The sequence below is a fragment of the Suricata suricatta genome, chromosome 8 (assembly GCF_006229205.1).
Source record: "Suricata suricatta isolate VVHF042 chromosome 8, meerkat_22Aug2017_6uvM2_HiC, whole genome shotgun sequence".
NCBI classification, from domain to species: Eukaryota; Metazoa; Chordata; class Mammalia; order Carnivora; family Herpestidae; genus Suricata; species Suricata suricatta.
This window is the reverse complement of record NC_043707.1, coordinates 101122863-101149128: the sequence shown is the minus strand read 5'-3', so window position 1 is coordinate 101149128 and position 26266 is coordinate 101122863. Positions and strand designations below refer to the sequence as shown.

The 26266-nt window shown below is 35.5% G+C and overlaps 1 protein-coding gene across 4 annotated transcripts in view; it reads left to right on the top strand.

The window, feature by feature from the left end:
• Positions 1-26266, top strand: part of ZFYVE9 (zinc finger FYVE-type containing 9) — a 173840-nt gene that overhangs the window by 72639 nt on the left and 74935 nt on the right. For all 4 annotated transcript variants that reach the window (XM_029948334.1, XM_029948333.1, XM_029948331.1 and 1 more), the window contains 2 exons: positions 1740-3841; positions 24786-24885. In XM_029948334.1, the coding sequence (XP_029804194.1) occupies positions 1740-3841; positions 24786-24885 (2202 nt within the window). The remainder of the gene's footprint in view (positions 1-1739; positions 3842-24785; positions 24886-26266) is intronic.

Below are 26266 nucleotides of genomic sequence, written 5' to 3'. Positions count from 1 at the left end.
TATGTGGAATAGCATGCTCTTCTCATATTTTATCATTGATGACTTGAAGCAACTCCATAGCCATAGGATTCATGTAAATGTAAAAATTAATCATTTGAGGGGTGACTGGGTGGCTCAGTCGGTTGGGCATCCGGTTTCTGCTCAGGTCATGATCTCGCAGTTCATGAGTTCAAGCCCCGCGTCGGGCTCTGTGCTGACAGCTAACTTAGAGCCTGGAGCCTGTCTTTGGATTTTGTGTCTCTCTCTGACCCTCCCCTGCTCATGCTGTCTTTCTCTCTCTCTCTCAAAAATAAATAAAACATTTTTAAAAATTTAATCATTTGAGATTTTATTGGATGTAGATGGGTTTTATACATACCAAGGCAGAAGGTGTATTTTCCTCTCTGTTTCAATCATTTATACAAATAATTTCTCAATCCTTTCTTTGGTTTGGCCCTTCGTGTATCACAGTTATTTGTCATGAGATATCTACACAGGTGCTATACCTAATCACATGAGTAATATACTTCTAGAATACCATTGACTCTAATAAAACTGTTAGTTCATTACATGATTCTCTTTGTGACTTTTGTAGATTCTAGTAGGGCATTTTGCATTATAGTTAATTTTGAATACATTTTTGTTGAATCAATAAAAATTATCTTTTAGTTCAAAAATTTAGCATTTGCTTATAAAAAATAACTCCTTTAGAAGGAGAAGAACTTGAGAAGCCAGATTCTTGTTTGGAACTATGTTGTTTATTTTTTTGAACAATTTTTTATTAATTAATTTTTTTAATTAAAATTTTTTTTTAATGTTTATTTATTTTTGAGAGAGAGAGAGCACGAGTATGGGAAGAGCAGAGAGAGAGGGAGACACAGATCCAAATCAGGCTCCAGGCTCCAAACTGTCAGCATAGAGTCCAATGCCAGGCTTGAACTCATGAACTATGAGACCCAAACCAAAGTCAGACACTTATCTAGCTGAGCCACCCAGGGGTCCCCTCAAATTTTTAAAAATTAGTTGCATTAAAACTATAACCTTGAGCCTGTAATCTTTCAAAGTATATTTTAAGTGAAGTGATTTTTCATTTTGTTAATTTCCTTCTTTAAATGAAAAATATACCACACATGGATGGCGATAACACTAGATAATTAACGTTATGCCCAAATAGCAAGTGGTCAAATAATGAAATTTTTAATAACTGATCATTCTTGTTTGAATATTATTAAATATTTTTGTAAAAAGCAGTAATTGCTTTTTATTTCCATGAACCATCTTGGGAATAATTTCTTTTTTTAAAGGAAGCATATGTTACTAAATCTTCAGTCTCTGCTAGCCTACATTTGGTCAACTCAGGATTTTAACACTCAAGAGAATTTAAGACTATTCTCTACATATTCTGATGTTTTATGGCCTTTGCAATCTGCCCTTTCTAGCTTTTTTTCACTATATCCTTACACTAATTCTTTTTCAATCCAAACTGATTTATTTATTGTTCTCGCAGATTGTTGTGTTTGATGCTATACCTGTTCCCACTTACAAATGCCTTCTTTTCCAAAGTGACATGTAATACAGGGATAGTCTTAAGAATATTTATTTGTTCTTAGCTAATAGTTAGAAACCCCATACTCTAGGAATATTTTATTTTTAGATATGCTAGAAATATTTTATTTTCAGAGTATTTGCAGATGTAGTTGATTAACTGAGTCCTAGCTTTTCCAGTGTCACCAGCATACTTATTGTAATTATTTTTTCAGATGAAACAGTTTCTCCAATTTTATTGGATACCAAGTGGAATAAGATTCTAGATCCCTCTTCTCACCGACTATCATTTAACCCTGCATTGGCCAGTGTGAATGAACCTGCAGTTTCTAATGAGTCACAGCCACAATTGAAAGTCTTCTCTCTGGCTCATTCAGCTTCTCTGACTACGGAGGGAGAGAACCATTGTGCGAATGGACAGGACTGTACTCTGAATCCAGAGATTAACACAATGTGGATTGATGAAAATGCTGTTGCAGAAGATCAAGTAATTAAGAGGAACTGTAATCAAGATGATCAACACAGTACTGTCGATGTGGGAGGAAAAAAATGTGGAAATCTTGCTTGTCTGCCAGATGAGAAGAATGTTCTTGTTGTAGCCGTCATGCATAACTGTGATAAAAGGACATTACAAAGCGATTTGCAGGATTGTAATAATTATAATAGTCAGTCCCTCATGGATGCTTTTAGCTGTTCACTGGATAACGAAAACAGACAAACTGATCAATTTAGTTTTAGTATAAATGGGTCCACTGAAAAAGATATGAACTCAGAGCAACAAATGGATCTGTTGAATAGACCAAGTACAGTGGGGGATTCTGTTAAACATACGTGTACTACTTCATCTGATAATCTAGCCAGTGTCTGTTCCCCTTCACAATTAAAGGATGATGAAAATATAGGTAGAAATCCCTCCATGTCTGTGATTACAAGTTTAGCAATTGATTCAGTAATCTCATCCCAGGGAACAGATGAAGATCCTGCTGCTAAAAAGCAAGAGAACTATATACCAGATGAGGTTCTCACTGGCAAAACCACCTCTGCTAGGACAGATCTAGGGAGTCCAAATTCCTTTTCCCATCTGAATGAGGGGATTTTGATGACTAAAGAGCCAGCAGAGGAGAGAACAACAGAAGAACCCGTCCGATCTGGTTTACCTTTGCTTCTCAAAACAGACATGCCTAATGGGTCTGGAAGGGATGATAACTGTGACCGGTTTTCAGATTGCCTTGTGCCCAGTGAAGTTAGAGTTGATGAGAAGGAAGGTTGTGAACATGAAGAAATTCTTGGCACTACAGAACTTCTTAATATGACAGAGCATTTCTCTGATTCTCAGGAGATGACTAATTGGAAATTGACTAAACTGAATGATATGAATGACAACCAAATAAATAAAGAAAATGAGAAGTTTCTGCAGATGAATCAGCCTGAGGACACTTACAGTGACAGTGGAGGAGAGTGTGCTAGAATGGCAGAAGCAGGTCTAGACTTAAAAGGAACTTGCATGAATGAAAGTGAAGGATGTGATTTCTCCACTATGGACACACCAGCAGCAAATTCTGTATCTAATTGTGATTCCTATGGAATGCAGAGCCCAGTTGTTTGTTTTGTTCCAAAGACTTTACCCTCCAAAGAAGATTCAGTAACAGAAGAAAAGGAAATAGAAGAGAGCAAATCAGAATGCTACTCAAATATTTATGAACAGAGAGGAAATGAAGCCACAGAAGGGAATGGTCTGCTCTTAAACAGCACTGGTGACCTAATGAAGAAAAATTATTTACACAGTTTCTGTAGCCAAGTTCCATCAGTGCTTGGGCAATCTTCACCTAAGATAGTAGCAAGCCTGCAATCTATCAGTGTTCCTTTTGGTGGTGCAAGACCCAAGCAACCTTCTAATCTTAAACTTCAAATTCCAAAGCCATTGTCTGACCATTTACAAAATGACCTTCCTACAAATAGTGGAAATAATATTAAAAACAAAAATGATGTTCTTGGGAAAGCAAAATTAGGGGAAAACTCAGCAACCAATGTATGCAATTCCTCTTTGGGAAACATCTCTATTGCTGATACAAATGGGGAACATTTAGAAAGCTACGAGTCTGGGATATCCAGTAGACCGTGCCTTGCATTAGCTCCAGAAAGCCCAGATAATGATCTCAGAGCTGGTCAGTTTGGAATTTCTGCCAGGAAGCCATTTACTACTCTGGGTGAGGTGGCTCCAGTGTGGGTACCAGATTCTCAGGCTCCAAATTGCATGAAATGTGAAGCCAGGTTCACATTCACCAAAAGGAGGCATCATTGCAGAGCATGTGGGAAGGTAAGTTGTGTGTATATCAGGTCACAAATACGGCATGCCTATTTTATTAAGCTCAATTAGAAATTAATAAAGGCAATATAAGGTGAACATACTTCTGGTTGAGATGACATCATAAATAGTTTGGAACACTCAATTCTAGTAAATTTCTAAATAAATGACCTTGTTGAATCTTAGTGTTTATATAATTTTTCTTAGGTTGCCAAGATTTAAGCTGAATCACTTCCCATGAACAGATGAGAATTGAGGAAGTGTTAACTTTGTGGTTTCTATATTGATAGATACTTGGTTAATGGAACAATTTAAAATAAGGAAGTTATTTTTTTGATACTTGAAAAATTGAATATTACACTTCAAATCCATTCTAGATTTTGTTATAGGATTTTGGCTACTCTACTAGACACTCTGGAACTTTTTATACACACATAAAGATATTTTTATCTTTTTCTCCATTTAACTTTGATAAAAATAATTGAGGGGTATAAATCCTATGACAAGATTGTAAAAATACTTGATATTCTGTAGGTCTCTCTAAGTTTTGCTTGCTATAAAATATCAACTAGTTTGTCTTTTTAACAAGAGCTGTAAACAAGGAGGAAGGGGATTTTGTATTTTTAAAAAGATTGCAAAGTTTGGTGTCAGATATGGATTCCAATTTTAGCTTTGTTATTTTTAACTATATAGCTTTATTAAGCTTTAGGTTTTATAAAAACAAAAGCTGAGTAATTTTCATTTGGCTGTTGTGAAGATTAAATGAGATACAGATGTAATAGTGCATGCTCAGTAAGTAAACTCTACTTCCCTTCTTGCCTGATTTACTAGTCTCTTTGTGCTAATTAGGATGCTTTTACCTCCAAGGAATAGAGTATCTGGCTCTTTGTGATTTAGACAAAAACACCATTTTGTATAACAAGAAGCCTGAAGATAGAGGCTCACTTATGTCTGGGTGTAGAGTGAGGATCTCTGAAGCTTTCTTGGTTTTCCATTCATGGTCTCAAGAGAGTGGCACAGCTGTAAGCATCAAGTTCAACCTGGCAACTTCTCAAATACAGGGAACCTGGATAGGGGCTTCTCATCAGGGAGGAAAGAATTCCTAGCAACTTCTTTCAGTTTGTTGGACCTTTCTGGACCACAGGTGCAATTTATACCAATTAATTGACAAAGGGGAGCAGGATTGATTAGCTAAGGTGAATCATGATTCATCCCCTGGGGCTGAGCCTAGTGTTGCCTGAACAGAAGTGGGGTTCCATTAATATGGAAAAGGAGGAAAATGTTTCCTGGGTGGGCAGTCAGAAAGGGCTATGACTATAAGGGTACTAAAGAACAAGATGATGTGGAGCAGAAAGAATAAAGCTATAATTGGGCTACTGGTCTCTGGTTATTAAAATTTGAAAAAAATAATTTGATTCTTAAATATCTTGTAGTCTGAAATAAATTCAGTAGCCTGAATAGTCAGTTTTCTGTTAAGGAATTAGAGTTGTCATTTTTATGTAGTTCTATGTGTTGCTTACTCTGTAGAATAATTTCTGAAAATTTTTGCTTTCTTGAGCAAGTAATAATGCTCCAGACCAGCATATCCAGATGTATTGAGTAAATAGGTAATAGGTGGATTTAGAAAGGAAATGTTGGCTAAATGCTCATAAATTGGAAAATTAGATGGAAATTTTGCTGAGTGGAATTTATAAATTTATGGATTCATGTGGATTATGGATTCATGGTCTGTTTTTTTTTTCCTTTTTATCTCCAGTTACCTCAGAGATGTTCTAGAGATTGATGAAATAATGTCTGTAAAAATCCTTGGACTTCTCAAAAGAAAAGAGCTTATAATCATTTAATACTTTTTCTAGCTATTAATGAGATTATACTGGGGGGATAGCTAGAAAAATACCCCAAGAAATGTGATTTTGTAAAAGAATGTCTACTGTTGAAAAAAGAAATTTGGTTTGCATACCTGGTAATTTCTCTACTTAATATCTATGGCTTAATACTCTTCGCTCTAACAAGCATATATTAAACATCTAATACATGAAAGGTTCTGGGCTAGGTGTTGGAGATTCAGGGATATAAAAATTGCAATTTATGAACTCGTAGACCTCATGGAGTTTATAATCAAGGGCACTGATTTCAGTAAGTTGGGAGAGGACTATCTGCATTTCCTGGAGTTTATTTTAAAAATTCCTAAAAAACAATTTGTGAACCATGGATCTGAGTTGACAAACAGACCATCCTACAACAAATTATAATACATGTTTTAAGAGCCAGTTTATGTGCCTTATATTCATTCTCATTAATCCTCATTATACCCTTGTAGAATGGGTTATTAATTTTTCCCTATTTGATAGATCAGGAATCAGGGGCTCAGAACGGTCAAGGAATATGCGTAGTATCAGGAGTCATATTTAAAGCTGGTACCCGTTCGTTCAGTCACACTGCTTCCAGGATGTCTCCTCCTTTATACTTGCATTATGAAGAAAATAACTTAGCACCGATGCGGGATAAGAGCTTAATTTTTCTAAGAGTGGCAGAGGGGATCAGAAAAGTCATGTTACAAAATGACTATTTGGAGAGGATGGTATAAAAAAGTGAGTATAATTTATGTGTAAAAGTTCTAAGGTGTGTGAGGAAAATGAGATCATATCAGAGGACAGGTGGAAAAGTACAGGTGGGAAACGGGAAATAAATTCATTTCACAAAAGAATGGGACAGGATAAAAATACACATGATAGAAGGAGTTAATAGAAGATTGTGGGAAATTATTTAGCATAGTTTAAAGCTTATCAATTCTTGATAAGTAGTAAAGTTTGTTATAATATTCATCTTGGTAAAATGTAATTAAATAAAATATAAAATAATTAAACTAGAATTTATGAAACTGTTAAAATGTTGCAGTTTATTTCTGTATTGCTGTAATGGAGAGCAGGATATCTGGATTCCATTCTTCACTGTTAATTGGAAAAGTATGTTACACTCTAAAATGCTCAGCAAATGTGAGTTTTATTATTTCACACATTATTAGTTAAGATAGTTGTTCCATATAGCAGCATAATCCCTACTTCTCCTGTATGATAGGCAATAAATTGTAGAGTAGAAAGAGTACAGAGGACTCTTTCTCTGGAAGGAGCCCTTTAAGTTCAAGTTTTCACCATTATTATGCCTGTGGAAATCATGGACTCCAGCATACAGTGGTTATTCATCCTCTGTCAAGCTCCATTTGCCATCAGTGTTTTGACCCCTTTTTATTTGATCATTTGACTTCAGAGGCCTAAGGAAGCATTGAGTTTAAGAGTAAAGGAAAGAGGAGTTTTTAAAGTGAAGAAGAATCTCCAAAAAGAAAAAAACTGTTAATCTTTTGTCTGGTCATTTTCAAGGCTTTGTCACATTTTATCCTTTACCGTCACTGATGTGTCCAGTTATTATTTACTGGGTGCCAGTTGTTAACTATTTACTATTTAACAGAAGCAGACATAGAAATATTCTTTAAGAGTAAAACTTGTTGGGGTGCCTGGATGGCTCAGTCAGTTGAGCGTATGACTTCAGTTCAGGTCATGATCTTGTGGTTCTTGGGTTGAGCCCCACTTCGGGCTCTGTGCTGACAGCTAGCTCAGAGCCTGGAGCCTGTCTTCAGATTCTGTATCTCCCTCTCTCTCTGATCCTCCCCTGCTTGCACTGTCTTCTCTCTGTGTCTCAAAAATAAATTTAAAAAATATTAAAAAAAAAAAAAGAAAGAAAAGAGAAGTAAAACTTGTTGGGACACCTGGGTAGCTCAGTCAAGCATCTGACTTGAGCTCTGGTCATGATCTCACGGTTGGTGGAGCCCCGCGTCGGGCTCTGTGCCAACAGTTCAGAGCCTGGAGCCTGCTTCAGATTCTGTGTCTCCCTCTCTCTAGGCTCCTCCTCTGCTCCCACTCTGTCTCTGTCTGTCTCTCGCTCTCAAAAATAAAATAAAAACATAAAAATAAAACTTGTTGAACTGGTAATTATTACCTGGATATTTTGTATTCGTTTGAGATGGTGTGAAAGATGAAAATAGAATAACATTTAAAAATTTATTTTGATGTTTCTTTATTTGACACACACCCACACACCACACCCACACCCACACCCACCCACACCCCCCCCACACACACACACACCAGGAGCAGGGGAGAGGCAGAGAGAGCAGGAGACACAATCTGAAGCAGGCTCCAGGCTCTGAGCTGTCAGCACAAAGCCTGACCTGGGGCTCGAACTGATGAGCCCTTGGGATCATGACCTAAACTGAAGTCGGACGCTTACCCAACTGAGACACCCAAGCACCTCTAGAATAACATTTTGAATACTTTATTTGCTCCAATCTCTGAGCTGTCAGCACAGAGCCGGATGTGGGGCTGGAACCGACGAACTGTAAGGTCGTGACCTAAGCGAAGTCGGTCACTTAACTGACTGAGCTACCCAGGCACCCCTAAACATTTTGAAATGTACTGTGCTGAAAGGGTGTTTTCTGGAAGTCCTCTCCGTTAGACTAGAATGCTTTATTTGTCAGGGTGTCAGTTAAGTGTGCTACAGTGAGCATTTTACTTTGCAATTACTGTTTCCTTTTTGATTCATTTCCCATACTAATTTCTTCAAGATCTCTTTAGGGATATATGATCTTTATCACTTAAAGTTAAAAAAAATAGCTTGATGACATGCTTAATGACAGTGACATATTGAAAAATGATCTAGATTAATTTTTAATATAGTTCTAAAAAGCTTCCCCATTTTAGACACTTGGGATTAGGGATTATAGATGTTTTAACATATATTGAGCATTTACACATAAAATTATAAGACATTTTATATAATTTTAGATTTGTATGCTATAGAAATATTTTGTGAGTTTATGTAATTTATATAATACATATGTTTATGTATAAAATGGCAAATATAGTCAATATCTAAATTGCTTTTAATTTGAATATGTAATCTGCAGTAATGTCAGGAATAATTTTTTTTGTCATGTTTATTTATTGTGAGAGACAGAGCATGCAAGCGGTGGGGAGGGGGGCAGAGAGAGGGAGAGAGAGAATCCCTAGCAGGCTCTGCACTGCCAACGCAGAGACCGACATTGGGTCGAACCCATAAACTGGAGATCACGACCTGAGCTGAAATCAAGAGTTGGGACACTGACTGAGCCACCGAGGTGCCCCATGGAGTAATTTTATCTGCAAAGATACGTAACAGAACTATATAATACTTTGATGCTTATTTCATTATATCATATTTTTAGTTTAAGTGAAAATATACTTTAAAGAATTAAAATATAATTTTAAAATAACTATTCAAATTTAATACTGAGAATAAAACTCATTTTTAAAGAGAAGTTTTTTGAAGTCAACAATTATGCTCACCCAAAATTAGGGGAGAGTTACAATTTTTGTTTTGTTTTGTTTTTAATTTTTTTAATCCTTTTTATTTATTTTTGAGAGAAAGAGAGAGAGAAAGTGCAATCAGGGGAGTGTCAGAGAGAGGGAGACACAGAATCCCAAGCAGGCTCCAGGCTCCGAGCTTAGTCAGCACAGAGCCCAGTGCGGGGCTCGAACCCACGAACCATGAGATCATGAGCTGAGCCGAAGCCGGACGGACACTCAACTGACTAAGCCACCCAGGCACCCGGAGAGTTACAATGTTTTGATGTTTTCTGGGATAAAATAATATTCCAGAGCATGAAAAATTTTGATGTTGCTTATTTTTTAATGATAGTAAAATCATTTTTCAGTATATAACCTAAGGTGACAAGATACACAAAATCATGTCTGTTTATACTGCCACTCTGTGTTATTTTATGCTCTGACTTTGGTCTAGGAATCTTGACAGAATTGAAGATTTTTAACTTTGCTTAAATAGAGATTACAGAAATATTAAATATTTGTAAATGAATGTCATAGAGTAAAAGGCAGCCAAGTGAGAGAATCTTTCCCTTGTCACCTTGTCACGTGCCAGTGTTAAAGTCTATGTCAATCAATTAAAGCATGTAAGACTTTCTTTATAACAGTGTATCTCTGTGTAATGCCATGAGATTAAGTCATAGATAGAAAAAAAAAAACCTGTCTTCAATTAAGACCTTTTTAATTGCATAACTTACCTGATACCAGATTCGATTATATCCTATGTAATGTTTTAGCAGGATTCCAAGGGCATTTGTCAATATTGACTTCATCCAGGGATTGCAAGAATTTTCATTCTGAGAGCTCTAGGATGTGCCATGTGCTTCGTCTCATCTCTACAAGGGCAGAAGTACTGTTGTTCTGTTCTTTTTTTATTATTATTATTATTTCATATTAGATTTACTTTACCTATTTTGGAGCCCAGGCATCAGTAATCCTACTCCTCAATTCATGGCACACTTTTTAAAAAGACTTAATCCCAAAGTAGTTAAAATACAGTGTATTTTAATATTTATTTAAAAATAAAATAATATTGGGGAGCCTGGGGGGCTCAGTCAGTTGAGCATCTGACTTTTGATATTGGCTCAGGTCATGGTCTCGTGGTTTGTGAGATCCCCATGTTGGACTCTGCACTGATGGTACAGAGCCTGCTTGGGATTCTCTCTCTCTGTCCCTTTTTCTCTGCCCCTCCCCCCTTTCTGTTTCTCTCTCAGCATGAGTAAATAAACTTTAAAAAAGTAATATTTATGATGGGAATCTCCTGTCTACTTCTACATATCCCTGTTACCTAGTTTAGCTTACTAGACGTATCCGTTTAAAAAACAAATAGACTGGGGTGCCTAGGTGGTTCAGTTGATTGAGTGTCTGGATCTTGATTTTGGCTCAGGTCATGATCTCACGATTTATTGAGCCCTGCATCGGGCTCTGTGCTGGCAATGCAGAGCCTGTTAGGATTCTTTCTCTCCTTCTCTCCCTTCCCCTGCTCTCACACTCTCCTTCTCTCAAAATAAATAAACTTTTAAAAACCTAACAATGAAATACCCAAATAACTGTTTTTTAGAGCAGAAAAATTGAACAGAAAGTACAGAATTCCCACATACCTCTAGTTGACCCCATTATTAGCATTTGCTACTAATGTACATTTGTTAAAATTGTACATTTTATGTACATTGTACATTAATGTACATTGTACATTAATATTGGTTACTTATTAATACACTGTTATTAATTAATAATATTATATTATTACACTATTAATATTAATACACTGTTATTAACTAAATTCGTAAAGAAGAAATATATACTGTGGCTTACTTTAGATTTTAGTCTTTGTGTTGTACAGTTCTATGTGTTTTGATAAATGCATAAAATGTGTCCTATTATAGTATCCTATAGAATAATTATACTGTTTTCCTAAAAATCCCTTGTGCCCTACTTATGCATGTTTTCCTTCCCCCGGAACTTCCAGCAATCACTGATCTGTTTTTTTTTTTTAATATTTATTTATTTTCTAATTTTTTTTATGTCTTTATTTTTTTATTTTGAGAGAGACAGAGTGAGTGGGGGAGGGGCAGGCAGAGAGGGAGACATAGAATCTGAAGCAGGTTTCAGGCTCTGAGCTATCAGCACAGAGCCTGATGTGGGGCTTGAACCCCCAAATTGTAAGATCATGACCAGAGCCAAAGTTGGATGCCTAACAGACTGAGCCACCCAGGTGCCCCTAATGTTTATTTATTTTTAAGAGAGAGAGCGAGCGAGGAGGGGCAGAAAGAGAGGGAGACACAGAATCTGAAGCAGGCTCCAGGCTGTAAGCTGTCAGCATAGAGCTCGATGCGGGACTTGAACCCCCAAATTGCAAGATCATGACCAGAGCCATAATTGGAATCTTAACTGACTGAGCCACCCAGGCACCCCTCACTGATATTTTTACTGTTCTTATAGTTTTGCCTTTTTCAGAATGTCTTATAATTGGGATCATACAGTTATGTAAACTTTTCAGACTGGCTTCTTTCACTTAGTAATATGCATTTACATTTTCTCCATGTCTTTTTAAAAAAATCAAGGTGTAATTGACATACAACATTGTATTAATTTCAAGTATATAAGATAATGATTCAGTATTTTCATATATTGTGAAATGATCAACACAGTAAGTCTAGCTAATCTGTTACCATACATAGTTACAAATTTTTTGATGAGAACTTTTTTTTAGGTTTATGTATTTATTTTGAGAGAGAGAACCTGCACGTGTGAGCAGGAGAGGATCAGAGGGAGAGAGAATATCCCAAGCAGGCTCTGCACTATCAGCATGGAGCCAGATGCTGGGCTCGAACCTATGAACTATGTGAATATGATCTGAGCCAAAATCAAGAGCCAGACACAGTCAACTGAGCCACCCAGGCACCCCTAAACATTTTTTAAAATATTTATTGTCAAGATGGCTAACATACAGTGTATACAGTGTGCTCTTGGTTTGGGGGGTAGATTCCCATGGTTCATCACTTATATACAACACCCAGTGCTCATCCAAGCAAGTACCTTCTTCAATGCCCATCACCCATTTTCCTCTCTCTCACACCCCCCCCATCAACCCTCAATTTGTTCTCTGTATTTAAGAGTCTCTTATGGTTTGCCCTTTCCCTCTCTGTAACTATTTTTTCCCTTCCCTTCCTCCATGGTCTTCTGTTAAGTTTCTCAAGTTCCGCATATGAATGAAAACATAATGATATCTGTTTTTCTCTGAATTATTTTGCTTAGCATAATATCCTCCAGTTCCATCCACATTGTTGCAAAAGGCAAGATTTTATTTTTTTTTTTTATCGCTGAGTAGTATTCCATTGTGTGTGTCTATATATGTGTGTGTGTATACACACCACATCTTCTTTATCCATCATCAATTGACATTTGGAGAGAGTGTGAACCAGGGAGAAGGGGAAAGGGGGAAGAGAGAGAGAGACAGTGAGAGCATGCAAAAGAGAAAGAGAGAAAATGAGAATATCTTAGGCAGGCTCCATGCTCAGTGCAGATCCTGACAATCCTCTTGATCCCAAGTCCTGGGGTCATGACCTGAGCTGAAATCAAGAGTTAGACACTCAACTGATAGCCACTCAGGCACCCCAGAATTATTTATTTATTTATGTTTAGAAAAACATTTTTAATGTTTATTTTTGAGAGAGAGAAAGAGTGCAAACAGGGATGGGCAGAGAGAGGGAAACACAGAATCTGAAGTAGGCTCCAGGCTCTGAGTTGTCAGCACAGAGCCCAATGCAGTGCTTGAACTATGAACCACAAGATCATGACCTGAGCCAAAGTTGGATGCTTAACTGGCTAAGCCAACTAGGTGCCCCACCCCAGAAATATTTTAAATTAGTCGTGTGTTTCTTTATTTAAGGACAGATTCAAACCAAAACAAGTTTATTTTCCTGATTGCATATTTACTTACCTATTGATGGAAACCAATACATAGGACAGTAAAAAATGGATGCTTTAAAATAGAATATTCCTTGGTAATTTAGTTTTCCTCATACTCTGTCTAAAAACTTGTCTTATTGTTGATATTATGACTTGAACCATTCCAGCATGGTAAAACAGGAGAAACATTTGGATTAAACTTGGTTTCTAATGAAGTTAGGGAAATATTTTCTATTCACATTCTTCAAAAGATTGTGTTGGCTGAAAGTCCACCTCAACCATGTCATAGCATTTATCACACAGCATTGTCTCTGTCATTCACATTGGACTATAAGGATCTTGTGATTGACTCTGATTTATCTTTTATTCCCAGCCTTTAGCCCCCAGAGTACCTGTCACTTACAAATTGCTCAGTAAATGTTTGTTAATGAGTAATAATGAGTAAGTGAGTGCCAGATCATTAATTTATTTAAACATTGAGTGCTTGTTATTTGTCACTGTGCTGGGTGCTGAGTTTATACTGATGACATTGTGATCCCTACCCTTATGTAAAGATTAGTGGGAATAACGAAAAGCAAACAAACATATAATTATGAATTTTCCTTAGCATTTCTTAGGGGAATGTCTGTATTTATACCATGTTTTCAAAGCAAACATTTATCTCAAAAAAAAGTTGAAAAATACCTGGTTACTTATTTTATTAGAGGGCAATTTGTTATTTTAAATTAAGTTATATGTTAAATTACTCACAATTTACTTTTGAATAACTTGTGTTACAGTCAGTTTTGTTTAACATTTAGAATTTTGGTAGTGAATACAGAATAACCTTCATAAAACCCTGAGTAACAAGCACATTAAGATAACCGCTTGGTTTGGGAATGCCTGGGTGTCTCAGTCGGTTGAGCGTCTGTCTTTTGATTTCGGCTCAGGTCATGATCTCATGGTTCCTGGGATTGAGCCCTGTGTAAGGTTATGTGCTGACAGCGTGAAGCCTGGTTGTTGGTTGGAATTCTCTCTCTCCTCTTTCTCCTACTCCCCACTCTTGCGCTTGCTGCTCTCTCTCCCTCAAAGATATTTTTTTAATCTTTTTTTAAAAAAGATAATCAGTTGGTTTATAACTTCAGAGATCAATTTTCTCAAGGTTTGTTTGTCATCTGGTGTTAAAACATGACTAACTGGTTGTGCTCCTTGGGAAGTGGAGTAGTAGTAATTTCTCACATTGAGAAAGTTTGTTGAAATATGTGAAGAGCATTTTAAAGAGCAAAAAAGATCAATATTTCTCAACACCTAGATTTAGAATAATCTCACAGCCATTTGCAGGCTTCTTCATGATCTCAGGCAAGACATTTTGATCATCATAAAATAAAGGTGATAATACTTAACTTGCACAATTATGTATAATAAAGATCTGCTGGGAGTGCCTGGGTGGCTCAGTCAATTTAGCATTTGGCTCTTGGTTCTGGCTCAAGTTATGATCTCACAATTCATGGGATTGAGCCCTGCATCAGGCTCTGTGCTGACAGTGCAGACCTGCTTGGTATTCTCTTTCTCTCCTTCTCTCTGTCTCTCCCCTGCTTGTGCTCTGCCCCCCACCCAAAATAAATAAATAAACTTTAAAATATCTGTTGAATGAATTATCAGTTTTAAAAGTAATTAACAATGTTACCTAGCACTGTATGTAGTAGATTATCATTAAATTGTAACCTATTCTTTTAATTATGTCTTTATGGAAAATGGGTTTATTTCTCTTCCCTTCCCTTCCCTTCCCTTCCCTCCCCTCCCCTCCCCTCCCCTCCCTGAGCTGAGTTGAGATGAAAAGTTGGTTGCTTAATCAACTGAGTCATCCAGGTGCTCTGGCTGTAGTTTTTTTAAGAAGTATTTTTTGTTGTTGAGTTGTTGAGTTCTCTATATATTCTGGTTATCAGTCCTCTGTCAGATATCTGATTTGCAAATATTTTCTTTACAAGTTATCTTTTTACTCTATTGATAGTGCCTTTGATGCAACAAAGTTTTAAATTTTGATGTTCAACTTATTTTGTTGTTGTTGTTACCTATGCTTTTTGTGTCACATCCAAAAAATCATTGTCAAACCAAATGTCATGATCTTTCCCTCTATACTTTCTTCTAAGAGTTTTATAATTTTAGCACTTACATTTAGGTTATTGATCCACTTTGAGTTAATTTTTGTATATGGTATAAAGGTCCAGTTTCATTCTTTTGAATGTGGATATCTAGTTTCCTCAGCACCATTTGTTCACAACACTGTGCTTTGCCCATTGAGCTGTCTTGGCACTGAAGTCAAAATCATTTGACTGTACATGAGAGATTGTATTTCTGGGCTCACTGTTTTATTCCATTGCTATTGATGTCTTTGTTTATACTAATATCACACTGTTTTGATTACAGTAGCTTTGTAGTAAATTATGAAACCATGAAGTGAGAATCTTCCAACTTTGTTTTTCTTTGTCAGGATTACGTTGGCTATTTGGGATCTTTTGAGATTCCATATAATACACTATATGTTAACTAACTTGGATTTAAATGAGAATATTCCATATGAACTTAAGGATGGATTTTTCTATTTCTGTGAAGATTGTGATGATAGAGATAACATTGAATCTGTAGATAACTTTAGGTAGTATGGACATCTTGACAGTAAGTCTTCCAATTCATAAATTATCTTCCTATGTATTTATACCTTCTTTAAATTTTTTTTCAGCCATCTTTTGTTACTTTCAGTGTAGAAGCTTCTTACCTCTGTGGTTAAGTTAATTTCTAACTATATTATTCTTGATGCTATTGTAAATGGAATCATTTTCTTAATTTCAGTTTTGTCTTGTTCATTATTAGTATATGGAAATACAAATGATTTTTGTGGCTTTACATCCTGCAAGTTTGGTGAAGTTTTAGTTTTTACAGTTTTATATGTGGAATCTTTAGTGTTTTTTACATATAGGAGCATGCCATCTGTGAACAGAGATAAATTTACTTCTTCATTTCCAATCGGAATGCCTGTTTGTTTACCTTGCCTAATTGTTCTGGCTAACCTCCAAACACTAAGCGTGAATATAAGTACCAAAAATCTACATCCTTGTCTTGTTTCTATCTTAGAGGGAAAGCTTTTAGTCTTTCACTGTTACATATGGTATTAGCTATGAGGTTTTTATATGTAGCCTTTTATGTTGAAGTAGTTTCCTTCTATTCTTAGTTTGTTGCATGTTTTTATCACATAAAGTGTTACATTTTGTTAAATGCTTTTTCTGTATCAGTGATCCTGTGGATTTTTTCCATTCTATTAATTTGGTCTATTACATTGATTTATTCTTGCATCCTTGATCATAATCCTTTTAATGTACTGCTAAATTTGGTTTTCTAGTATTTTATTGAGTATTTCTTGCATCAGTGTTCATAAGGGATTTGGTCTATAGTTTTTCTGTATTGCCTTGTTTGGCTTTAGTATCAGGGTAATGGTGGCTTCATAAAATGAGTTAGAGAGTGTTCCTTTTCAGTATTTTGGAAGAGTTTGAGAAGGATTGGTATTCTTCAAATGTTTGGTAAAATTTACAAATTGAGGCCATTTTATCTGGAGCTTTTCTTTGTTGAGAGGTTTTTGATTACTGATCCAATCTCCTTACTAGTTATAGATATATATGGATTTTCTATTTCTCCTTGATTCACATATGGCAGGTTTTGTATTTTTAGGAATTTGTCCATTCATCTAGGTTGGTCATAGTTTTTGTTTGTTTTTTGTTTTCAATTCATCTCAACACCCAGTGTGATGCTCTAACTCATGACCCCAAGAATAAGAATTGTATACCCTGCCAAATGAGCCAGTCAGATAGTCTGGCCACATTTTTTTTTAAGCCAGAAGAGAATTATTTGAAAAATATAGAGTAGGATATTAGTCTTAAATCAATGCTTCTTTTTTTTTTTAAATAGTTTATTGTCAAATTGGTTTCCATATAACACCCAGTGCTCTTTGCCACAAGTGCCCTCCTCCATCACCACCACCTCTTTTTCCCCCTCCCCCTCCTCCTTCAACCCTTGGTTTGTTTTCCGTATTCAATAGTCTCTCAGGTTTTGCGTTCCTCTCTCTCCCCAACTCTTAGTGCTTCTTTTGACAGAACAAATCAGAAGTTAGTTACTGGTTTATAGAATGTCAGCTGACAAAGGTGTCTTGTTAAAACCATCACATTTTCAGTATACAAATAGACAAAAAAGGCTTAAGTAGATGAGTAATCAGTAGAGAAATATTTAAATTTATTAGCAATTAAGAGGTAGAAATTTTATACCTAGATAGTGAAAAATAGAAAATGTTGATAATATTCATTATAGGTGATGTTGATTTCAGCATTTTTAGACATTTAAAATACCATATATATCAATTCTTAGAGCCAACAATTTCATTTTGGGAAAATAATCATATAAAACAAAAAGATGTTCATTTTAGTTCATTTTACTTTATTTTTTACTTGTTTATTTTTTTAATTTATTTTTTATTTTTTAGACAGAGACACTGGGGGAGAGGGGCTGAGGGTGAGAGAAGAGGGTGACAGAGAGAGAGAATATCAAGCCTGATGCAATGCAAACTCATAGTTTTGCTTTGTTCATAATTATGAAAGTTAATTCTTGGGCATAAAAACATGTATGTATAAAAGGAACATGTAAAATTGAAACAATTTTAATTGGTGGAATTCTGGGTAATTGTTCTCTTTTAATTCTTACAGTGGTTCTTAATGTTGATTCAATTAAAAATAACTCGGGATCTATGAAATAGTCTTCCCAGAAAAAATCAAATTCAAATCTGATCAATTTCTAGATCTAGTAATCAATTTATAGGAAATACAGAGAGAAATACATTAAACATTATCCCTTAAGAAGGCAATTAGTGAAATCCATATTGTGGGAAAGTACAGGACAAATGACTCAGTTTTTTCAATAAGGTATTTTTGAAGGAGAGCTTATATAATAAAAGAGACTTGATACATTCACTAATCATAGTATAAAGACCTCTTTGATTTCTCCTTCAAGCATAATATTTGAAAGCTAAATAAAAATTTAAATTATATGATAGTGATACAGCATTTGATACATATATTAGAGAAGAAAGATCTAAAGTCAGTCATCTAAGCTTCCACCTTAGGAAACTAGAATAAAATGAGAGATGTTTATAATGGTAGAGGCTAGTAATGTGGGGGATGGGGGCATATGGAATGCCCTGTAACTTCTGCCAAAACTATTCTAAAAAAGTAGAAAAGGAAAGGAAAATAAAGGTACGATCATTCACTCAGTCTCTATTCTGTATTTCATTTTACATGTATTGTCTCATTTTATCTTCACAAAAGCCTTATGAGGATAGTATTAACATTTCATTTTTATATATGAGGAAAAACAGGCTTACAGTTCAAATTATTCTCATAAAGTCATTTGGCCAGTGAATAATAAAGTTGAAATTGGCATTCAGAAGTGCCATATTATAGAAAATTACATGTAAACCCACAAATGGTCAGAGAAAAAAAAATACCGTATGATCTGTCTTAATATGCAGACCCTAAAAATAAAGGAAAGCCCAAAACCCTCAAACCCTAAGCTCATAGTTAGAACAGATGAGTGGTAACCTGGGGCAGAGAGAGAGAGAGAGAGAGAGGGTAAGTGAAGGGTAAAATGGCAAAACGGCTGAAGAGAGTCTGAAGGTTCTGGCTTCCAGGTATAAAATAAGTCTTGGGGATGTGATACACAGCATGGTCACTTAGTTAATAAAACTGTAATGCATATTTGAAATTTGCTAACAGTAAATCTTAAAAGTTGTCATAACAAGAAAAATTCTGTAACTAGATTTTATTGTGGTGATCATTTTGCAGTATATACAAATACTGAGTCATTATGTTGTACACCTGAAACTTACATAATGTGTTTCAATTTTACCTCAGTTAAAAAAAAACACATTAAACCCTACATTGCAGAGAATAAACCTTAATATATGTAAACAAAATAAAGGACCTGACCTCAGTTGATGCCACTGTCATTAATAAACAGCTTTAAATGTGTTTGTCATTGATGAAGATGTGAATTTGGGTTGTGTATGATATAGCCCTTCCTGGATTAGTCCACATTAATGTTTGTTTCTTATAAGTCACTTGTGCAATGATTTTTATAATCAAGGAAGCAATAAACATTTGGCAAGTACTTATTTTATTTCAGGTACTGTGATATCAGTATTAAAAATGTTTAGTCCTTTACTCCATGAAGTTTACATCCTAGTTTGGGAAATTGGAGAGTAAGTTAAATAAATGCAGTAGATTGCAGTAGATTGTGTTAGTTGTGCAATAAAAGTATATGGCATGATATACTATATGCAGATATGTAATTCTCTATTTCTAGAACTGACTTTTTGACTTTGAGCCTCTAGCTCAGAAAGCTAGGGAATGTACTTAGATGACTCTTGGGATGTGGAGTGGGATATTTTTGTTAACAGGGACTGGGGTTTCTGGTGGTGTTTAGTAATATGGGATGCCCTGTGTTAAAATGTCCCACATTCGTCAGAATGGTGCTGTAAAGAATTGGCCGCCCTAAATGCCAAGAATGCCCTTATTGAGAAACACTGACTAACCTGACCCATGGCAAACAATCTTGGTCTTTTCAGGCAAATTAAGTTTATCCAATAATTTTAAACCAGGATTATTAACCGATTCTCAGGTGGTTCAAATCTTTTAGATTCTGCCTCTTTTCCAAAATACTAATTCTAATGACCCGTAGAGCTTATTATACCATAGTCTTTTTCTTTTTGTGAACAAGAGCCAGCTTTCCCAGGTCGATCTTCTATTTTATGTTGTGGTACACTGTCTGTGTCAGTCACAGACACTCTCTGGTGGTAGTTTTGTGGTGTATGTTACATTTGATCCCATGTAGTTCTCTGGCATGGGGGATCCCACAGAAATGCCTCTCTTTGCCTTACTCCTATTTTCTTGCCATTCTAGGTAGTTTCTTGGCAAGTCATCTACTTTTCTAACTAACTTCTGTGCCTTTCTTGAATTCCCTTGGAAACAAAGATCCCCCTCCACACTGTTGGTATATTGGGAAGGATGGGTAAGATCCCTCTGTTTAGTATTTGTGCTGCCCAAGCGAGCACAGATCCCTCTGTTTAACTGCATAGTGCTGCCCCCTAGCTTGCTTTTAAAAAAGGTATCTTTATTTTTTGTTTTTTGGGTTTTTTTTTTTTCAGTTCTCACTAGAGATTTTTTTACCCAAAGCAAGTCCTTTACTTTGGAGAGTCCCCACCTGTGTTAGTTTGCTAGGACTGTCATAAAGTACCACTAACTGATGGTTTATACAATAAAATTTATTGTGTCACAATTTCAGAAGTCTGAGATTGAGTAACCAACAGAGTTGGTTCCTTTGGAGGGTTGTGAGGGAAGATCATTCCATGTCTTTCTCCTTGGCTTGAAGGTGGCCATCTTTATGTTCACATGGTATTCTCCCACATGCTGTGTCCAAATTTTCCCTTTTACAAGGCCACCAGTAGTACTGGGTTAGGAGCCCCCACTTAATGACCTCATTTTAATTTGATTATCTCTTTAAAGGCCCTGTTTCCAAATGAGTCATATCCTGAAGTATTTAGGGTTAAGACTTAAATATATGTTTTTGGGGGAGACACAGTTCAACCTGAAACACCAATTAATATTCCTTTTAATTCTATTTTCTTTTTAGAATACAGAAAAGGCTTTACTCACAATAAAAATATCCCAGTCCAACACCTAGAAAATTATATAAAAGTAATAGGGGGGAAAAAAGCCCTATTTCCATCCAATTCTTATCCTCCAACTTGACTATTTCACTTTACCATGTGAGTAATTACATACAGAACTCTGTAATTCTTTTCACAGGCTAACAGCATTCCATTAATGGTCGTACTGCAGTTTAACAAATCATTCCTCTACTGATGAACGTTTTGCTTGTTTATAACTTTCAACTATTATGAACTGTACAGAGCTAATTCTTGTATACATCTCATTGCACATTTGGATTTTCTTTTTATAGGATAATCTTTCAAATTGAGTGTGCTAAGTCAAGTGGAATGAACAGTTAAAAATATAAAAGATACCACTAAATTAATCTACCAATTTATACTACCACCAGGAGTATATGAGAGAAAGGTCCTCTTTTCTCTTTACCCTCACCAACATTGGGTAATAACAATTTTTAAAAATTCTTTGTACAATAGAAAAAGAAAATCTCATTCTTTTAATTTTTATTTTGTCACAACTGATACTTAATATATCTTTATTTATTGGACATTTATTTTTCTGTAAATTTACCTGTGTGAGTTCTTTGCTTATTTTCTTTAGAGGCTTTTGTATTTTTCTTTTTAGTTCATTGAAGGTTTTTATATGTTATGGCTCGTAGCCCTTTGTTCATTATATACAACACATTTTTTATCTAGTCAGTTATTCTTTTTGATGTCACTGTACATGGAGGTTTTTTTGTAATTTCGTTTTCCGATTGTTCATTTTCAGTGTATAGAAAGAAATGCAACTGATATTTGTGTGTTGACTTTGTACCTTGCAACTTCACTGAATTCATTTCTAAGTTTTAATAGTGTGGAATATTTAGGATTTTCTGTATATTAGTTCATATCATCTGCAAACAAAGATAATTTTACTTCTTCCTTTCCAATTCGGATACCTTTATTTCTTTTTCTTGCCCAATCCTTTGCCTAGAAATTCAGTACCTGTGTTAGGTAGAAGAAGTAAAAGCAGGTTGAGGAAAAGCTTTCAGTGTTTCATCATTGAGTATGTTTGCTATGGAGTTTTTTTGTATATGGCTTTTATTATGTTGTGGTAGTTTCCTTCTGTTTCTAGTTTTTTAACTGTTTTTATTATGCTTTATGTTTATTATGTTTTTATTATGAAAGGGTGTTGAATTTTGGCAGATGTTTTTCTGCTTTGAGATGATTATGTGGGTTTATTTCTTTCATTCTGTTAATGTGTTATTACATTGATTGAGTTCTTTATGTTGAATAATCCCAAATCCATTATTTTTTTCCCTACACTGTAGCCATATCTTCCTCTTTGATTAAAACATTTAAGTGACTTCCCACTGCTCTAATTAAAAAAACCAAAATTATTAATATAGCCTGTACAAACTTTGCTTGGTCTGCCTTCTTTTTTTAAATTGAAGTATAACTAATATACAGTGTTATTTTTGTCTGTATAATGCCTCAACAATTCTGTACATTACTCTTAATGACTCTATTCTTTATGCTCTATTTTTCATCTCTATGACTTATTTATTTTATAACTAGAAGTATGTACCTCTTAATCCCATTTATCTATTTCTCCCATCCCCCTACTCACCTCCCCTCTGGCAACCACCAGTTCTCTGTATTTAAGAGTCTGGGGTTTTTTTTTGTTTCTTTGTTCATTTGTTTTATTTCTTAGATTCTACACATGAGTGGGATCATATGATATTTGTCTTGTCTGGCCTCATCTTATCCATGTTTCCCTTAACCTAAGGGACCTTTAGCCATAGTAGCTATTTTTAGTTCCTTAATGGAGCCATGCTTTCTTCCCCTAATGGGACCTGTGTACTTGCTGTTTCCTCTGCTTATTATCTCTCTCCTTGGTTCCATTTTGTGCATAGAAAACGTTTACCTCATATTTTATCTCTGTCATTTCCTAAATGAAACCTTTCTTGACCCTGTCAATCTAGGTAAGATCTAGATTACATCTTATTTAACTTTGTACTTCTTTTGAAGCAAGTAATTTTATATTCACTTGTGTTATTATTTAATTTTGGATATAACCTCTGTAGACTGTGAATTTCATGAAGGCAGGGACCATGTCTGTTTTGTTCACTGCTACATCTAGTAGGGTAGCCTGCTGCTCAGCACATAGGTAGGGCTCAAATATTTGTGGCATAAATGAGTGAATGATGGCTTCTTGGATTTACCTCTTGATTAGAAAGGTTATTGAAAGATTTCAAGAAGATTAACATAATTAGACTTACTGTTTTAGAAAGTTCTCTCATTTACTGTTTGTGTGAAAGATGAATTGGAAAGACACATCTAAAGATTAGGAGGACAGATAATTGATTATGACCATCTTCTAGGCCTCAGAAAATAAAGCCTCAATAAAGGCAGCAGCATTAATGATGGAGAGGGAGAGATTAATAGAACCAACAGGATTTAGCAACTGACTAGATGTGCTCATGGTGAGGAAGAAGGAAAAGTCAGGTCTCAAAGTGAATTACCGTACATGAATTAGTATGAAGCAGTATTACATAGTAAAGAGCAGAGCCTTTGGAGACTTATTATGTAACTTACTAGCTGTACAGCTGAACGATTTTGCTTAATATTTCAATACTCTGTTGATTGTAAATGACTGAATTCATAGAGCTTAAATGAAATGTTATATGTAAAGTGCTTATATTCATACAGTTTGCTGTGGACTTGAACAAATCATTTAACCACCCAAACTCAAGTTTCTTCTGATAGAAATAATCTATTTCCTGATCACTGTTTGTTGCAGAGTTACTTTGAGAATGTAAAGCCTCTGAAAATTTTAAATTGGTAATCATGGTAGCTAGATATATTAATTATATATTACATATATATAATATTTTTATATAATATATATCATCTCTTTTGCTTTGTCTTTAATGTGACCTCATCTGTTGATTCATCTTTGTAAGATGGATACTTCTTGACTATAAAAATTGAATTAGTAGAATTCACCATACTGGGAACAGCTTTCTGCCCATATGAAACTTTCTTTGATAAATGACTAATGACTTCTCAAGAAAATAAATCTTAACATGAGGCTTAGGAGATTCTTGTTGTCTAATGTGAAAGAGAGAAGAAAGCAAAATTATCAAGAACCATCCCTGGAAGGTAGAAATAAGGTGCTGGAAATATTGTCTGCTCTGATTTCCTGTACCAGGGGCTGTGCTGATTTTTTTTTTTTTAAGTCTATTTATTTATTTTGAGAGAGCACGCACGCACTTGCACACAATCGGGGAGGAGGCAGAGAGAGAGGGAGAAAATCCAAGCAGTCTCCGTGTTGCCAGTGCAGAGCCTGATATGGGTCACTCTCATGAACTGTGAGATTGTAACCTGAGCTGAAATCAAGAGCTGGGTGCTCAACTGATTCAGCCAACCAGGCGCCCCAGGGGCTGTGCTTATTTTTATGATTGAGTTGTATACTTTGATCTTTACTGGCTTTCATAGCAAACCAGTAAAACAGCTGGTATGATTATTATTCCATCTACCAGATGATTAAAAATCAGAAGTTCAAACTAGGAATTCCCAATGTTTAAATGCCCATGTTATGTGATATTTTTGTATAAAAATTTTGTTTAAAGGGCAGGTCTTCCGCCCCCCCCTGTGTATTTGTTGTGTGATCTTGGCTAAGGTTTTTATTTTCAGTCAACAGTCTTACTTTCCTTATTGCTGACAGACGTGTCATCTCACTCTTGCTTTTGAATTGAGTCTTGGGCCTGGCTTCCGCAACTGCATTTTCCTTTGCAGTTTTTAGTGTTGCAGTAATATGGTTTCCTATCAGGGTTGATCAGTATTGGTTTGCTCTTTTTGTATTGTGGTCCTAAATAAATTAAATATGTTCTTATTCCTGCAGGTTTTCTGTGCTTCCTGCTGTAGCCTGAAATGTAAACTGTTATACATGGATAGAAAGGAAGCTAGAGTATGTGTAATCTGCCATTCAGTGCTAATGAATGGTAAGTATCAAAACAGGTTGAATTCGCAGTTACCAAGACATACCAAGAGAATGCCTATGAAAAGGCTACTGTTTTTTCCTGCCTTTCTCTATAAGTTGCTCACCTTCTCAAAAGTCACAACTTTAACTGAAAATATGGAGCAAGTTTCCATGTTTTGAAAATATTATAGCATTTCAAACTCCTTGTGCCTAACTTAAATGAATGTTAAAGTCAGGTAAGTTTTGCAGGAAGAATGAAGGTTCTGGTAGAAATCTGGTGCTGTGTGGCTTTAATGCTCCTGTGGAATGACTGGAGTGGGATGAGGGTGGGAAGCTATTGACAACTCAGATGCTGAAATAGTAAAACTGGACTGGGGTTTTCCTTTCAGGGGACGCTATCTCTTTCTAGGAGATACCTTAATAACTTAAGATTTATTCTTATTAACAACTAGTCACTCATCTTGTTAAAAATAAGTATTTTAGCATCTAAGATCAAGTAGACAAGTGCATTTTTCTATCAGAAATCTCCTTAATACTATTTAGATTTGTTGTTTTTGAATTTAGTTATATGGTAAAAGAACACAGCTAGGAGAAGATAAATATAGCTTGTCCAGTGTTCATCTGTTGTGGGACTAGAAATGAATCCAAGGGCAGTTTAGTTTTTAAAAAAAGTATTTTTGTAAAGAGATATAAGAAAATTGATTAGGCTATAGTATTTTCTCTGTCTGTCTTTGTATAGTTGCCGGAAGAGTTACTAATAAAATTTTGAACATGGACAAAAGTTGCTACGTGTGCCAGGGTAGCAAGCCTCCTGGAGGCGAGAATCCATCTGTTCAAGACCCCTCCTGCTCTGTGTGTCTGCGTTGCTCGTAGTGATGTTTTCCTGTTGCTGGCTTATTAACTATTGCATGTCAGTTAATCTGATCTGTTCTGATCTCCTGTGATCCACCCAATTTCCTCCCATTTCTGAATTCTTAACAATTTTGATCAACTATTAATTCATTCTCTCTACTCTTAAGGGCCAATTTTTAGATGGTAGTTACTTCACTCAGTTGCTCAATTGATGATGTTTATTCCTGCTTTCATTTTCGGACATATATCTGCAGAAAAGAGCATGCTGCTTAATTACAGTACCCAGTACCTCTTTTGTTTGATGAGTTCTTTCAACTTCATAGCTTCTTTTTTATTTTTTTTAACTTGGCATAGCTAAAGATGAAGGAAATGACAGAGGATTCATATGGAATACTTATTTTTATTAACCAAGGATACCCTTACCAGGGAATCCTAAAGTAATCTACTTTATCTCGTTTTTTCCAGCGTCTTTCCTCTCGCATGGCTTAGTGAAGTCTTTCTCTGAATATTTAATTTGATGCTTTTCAGTGTTCCCTATCCCTTTTTCCCTT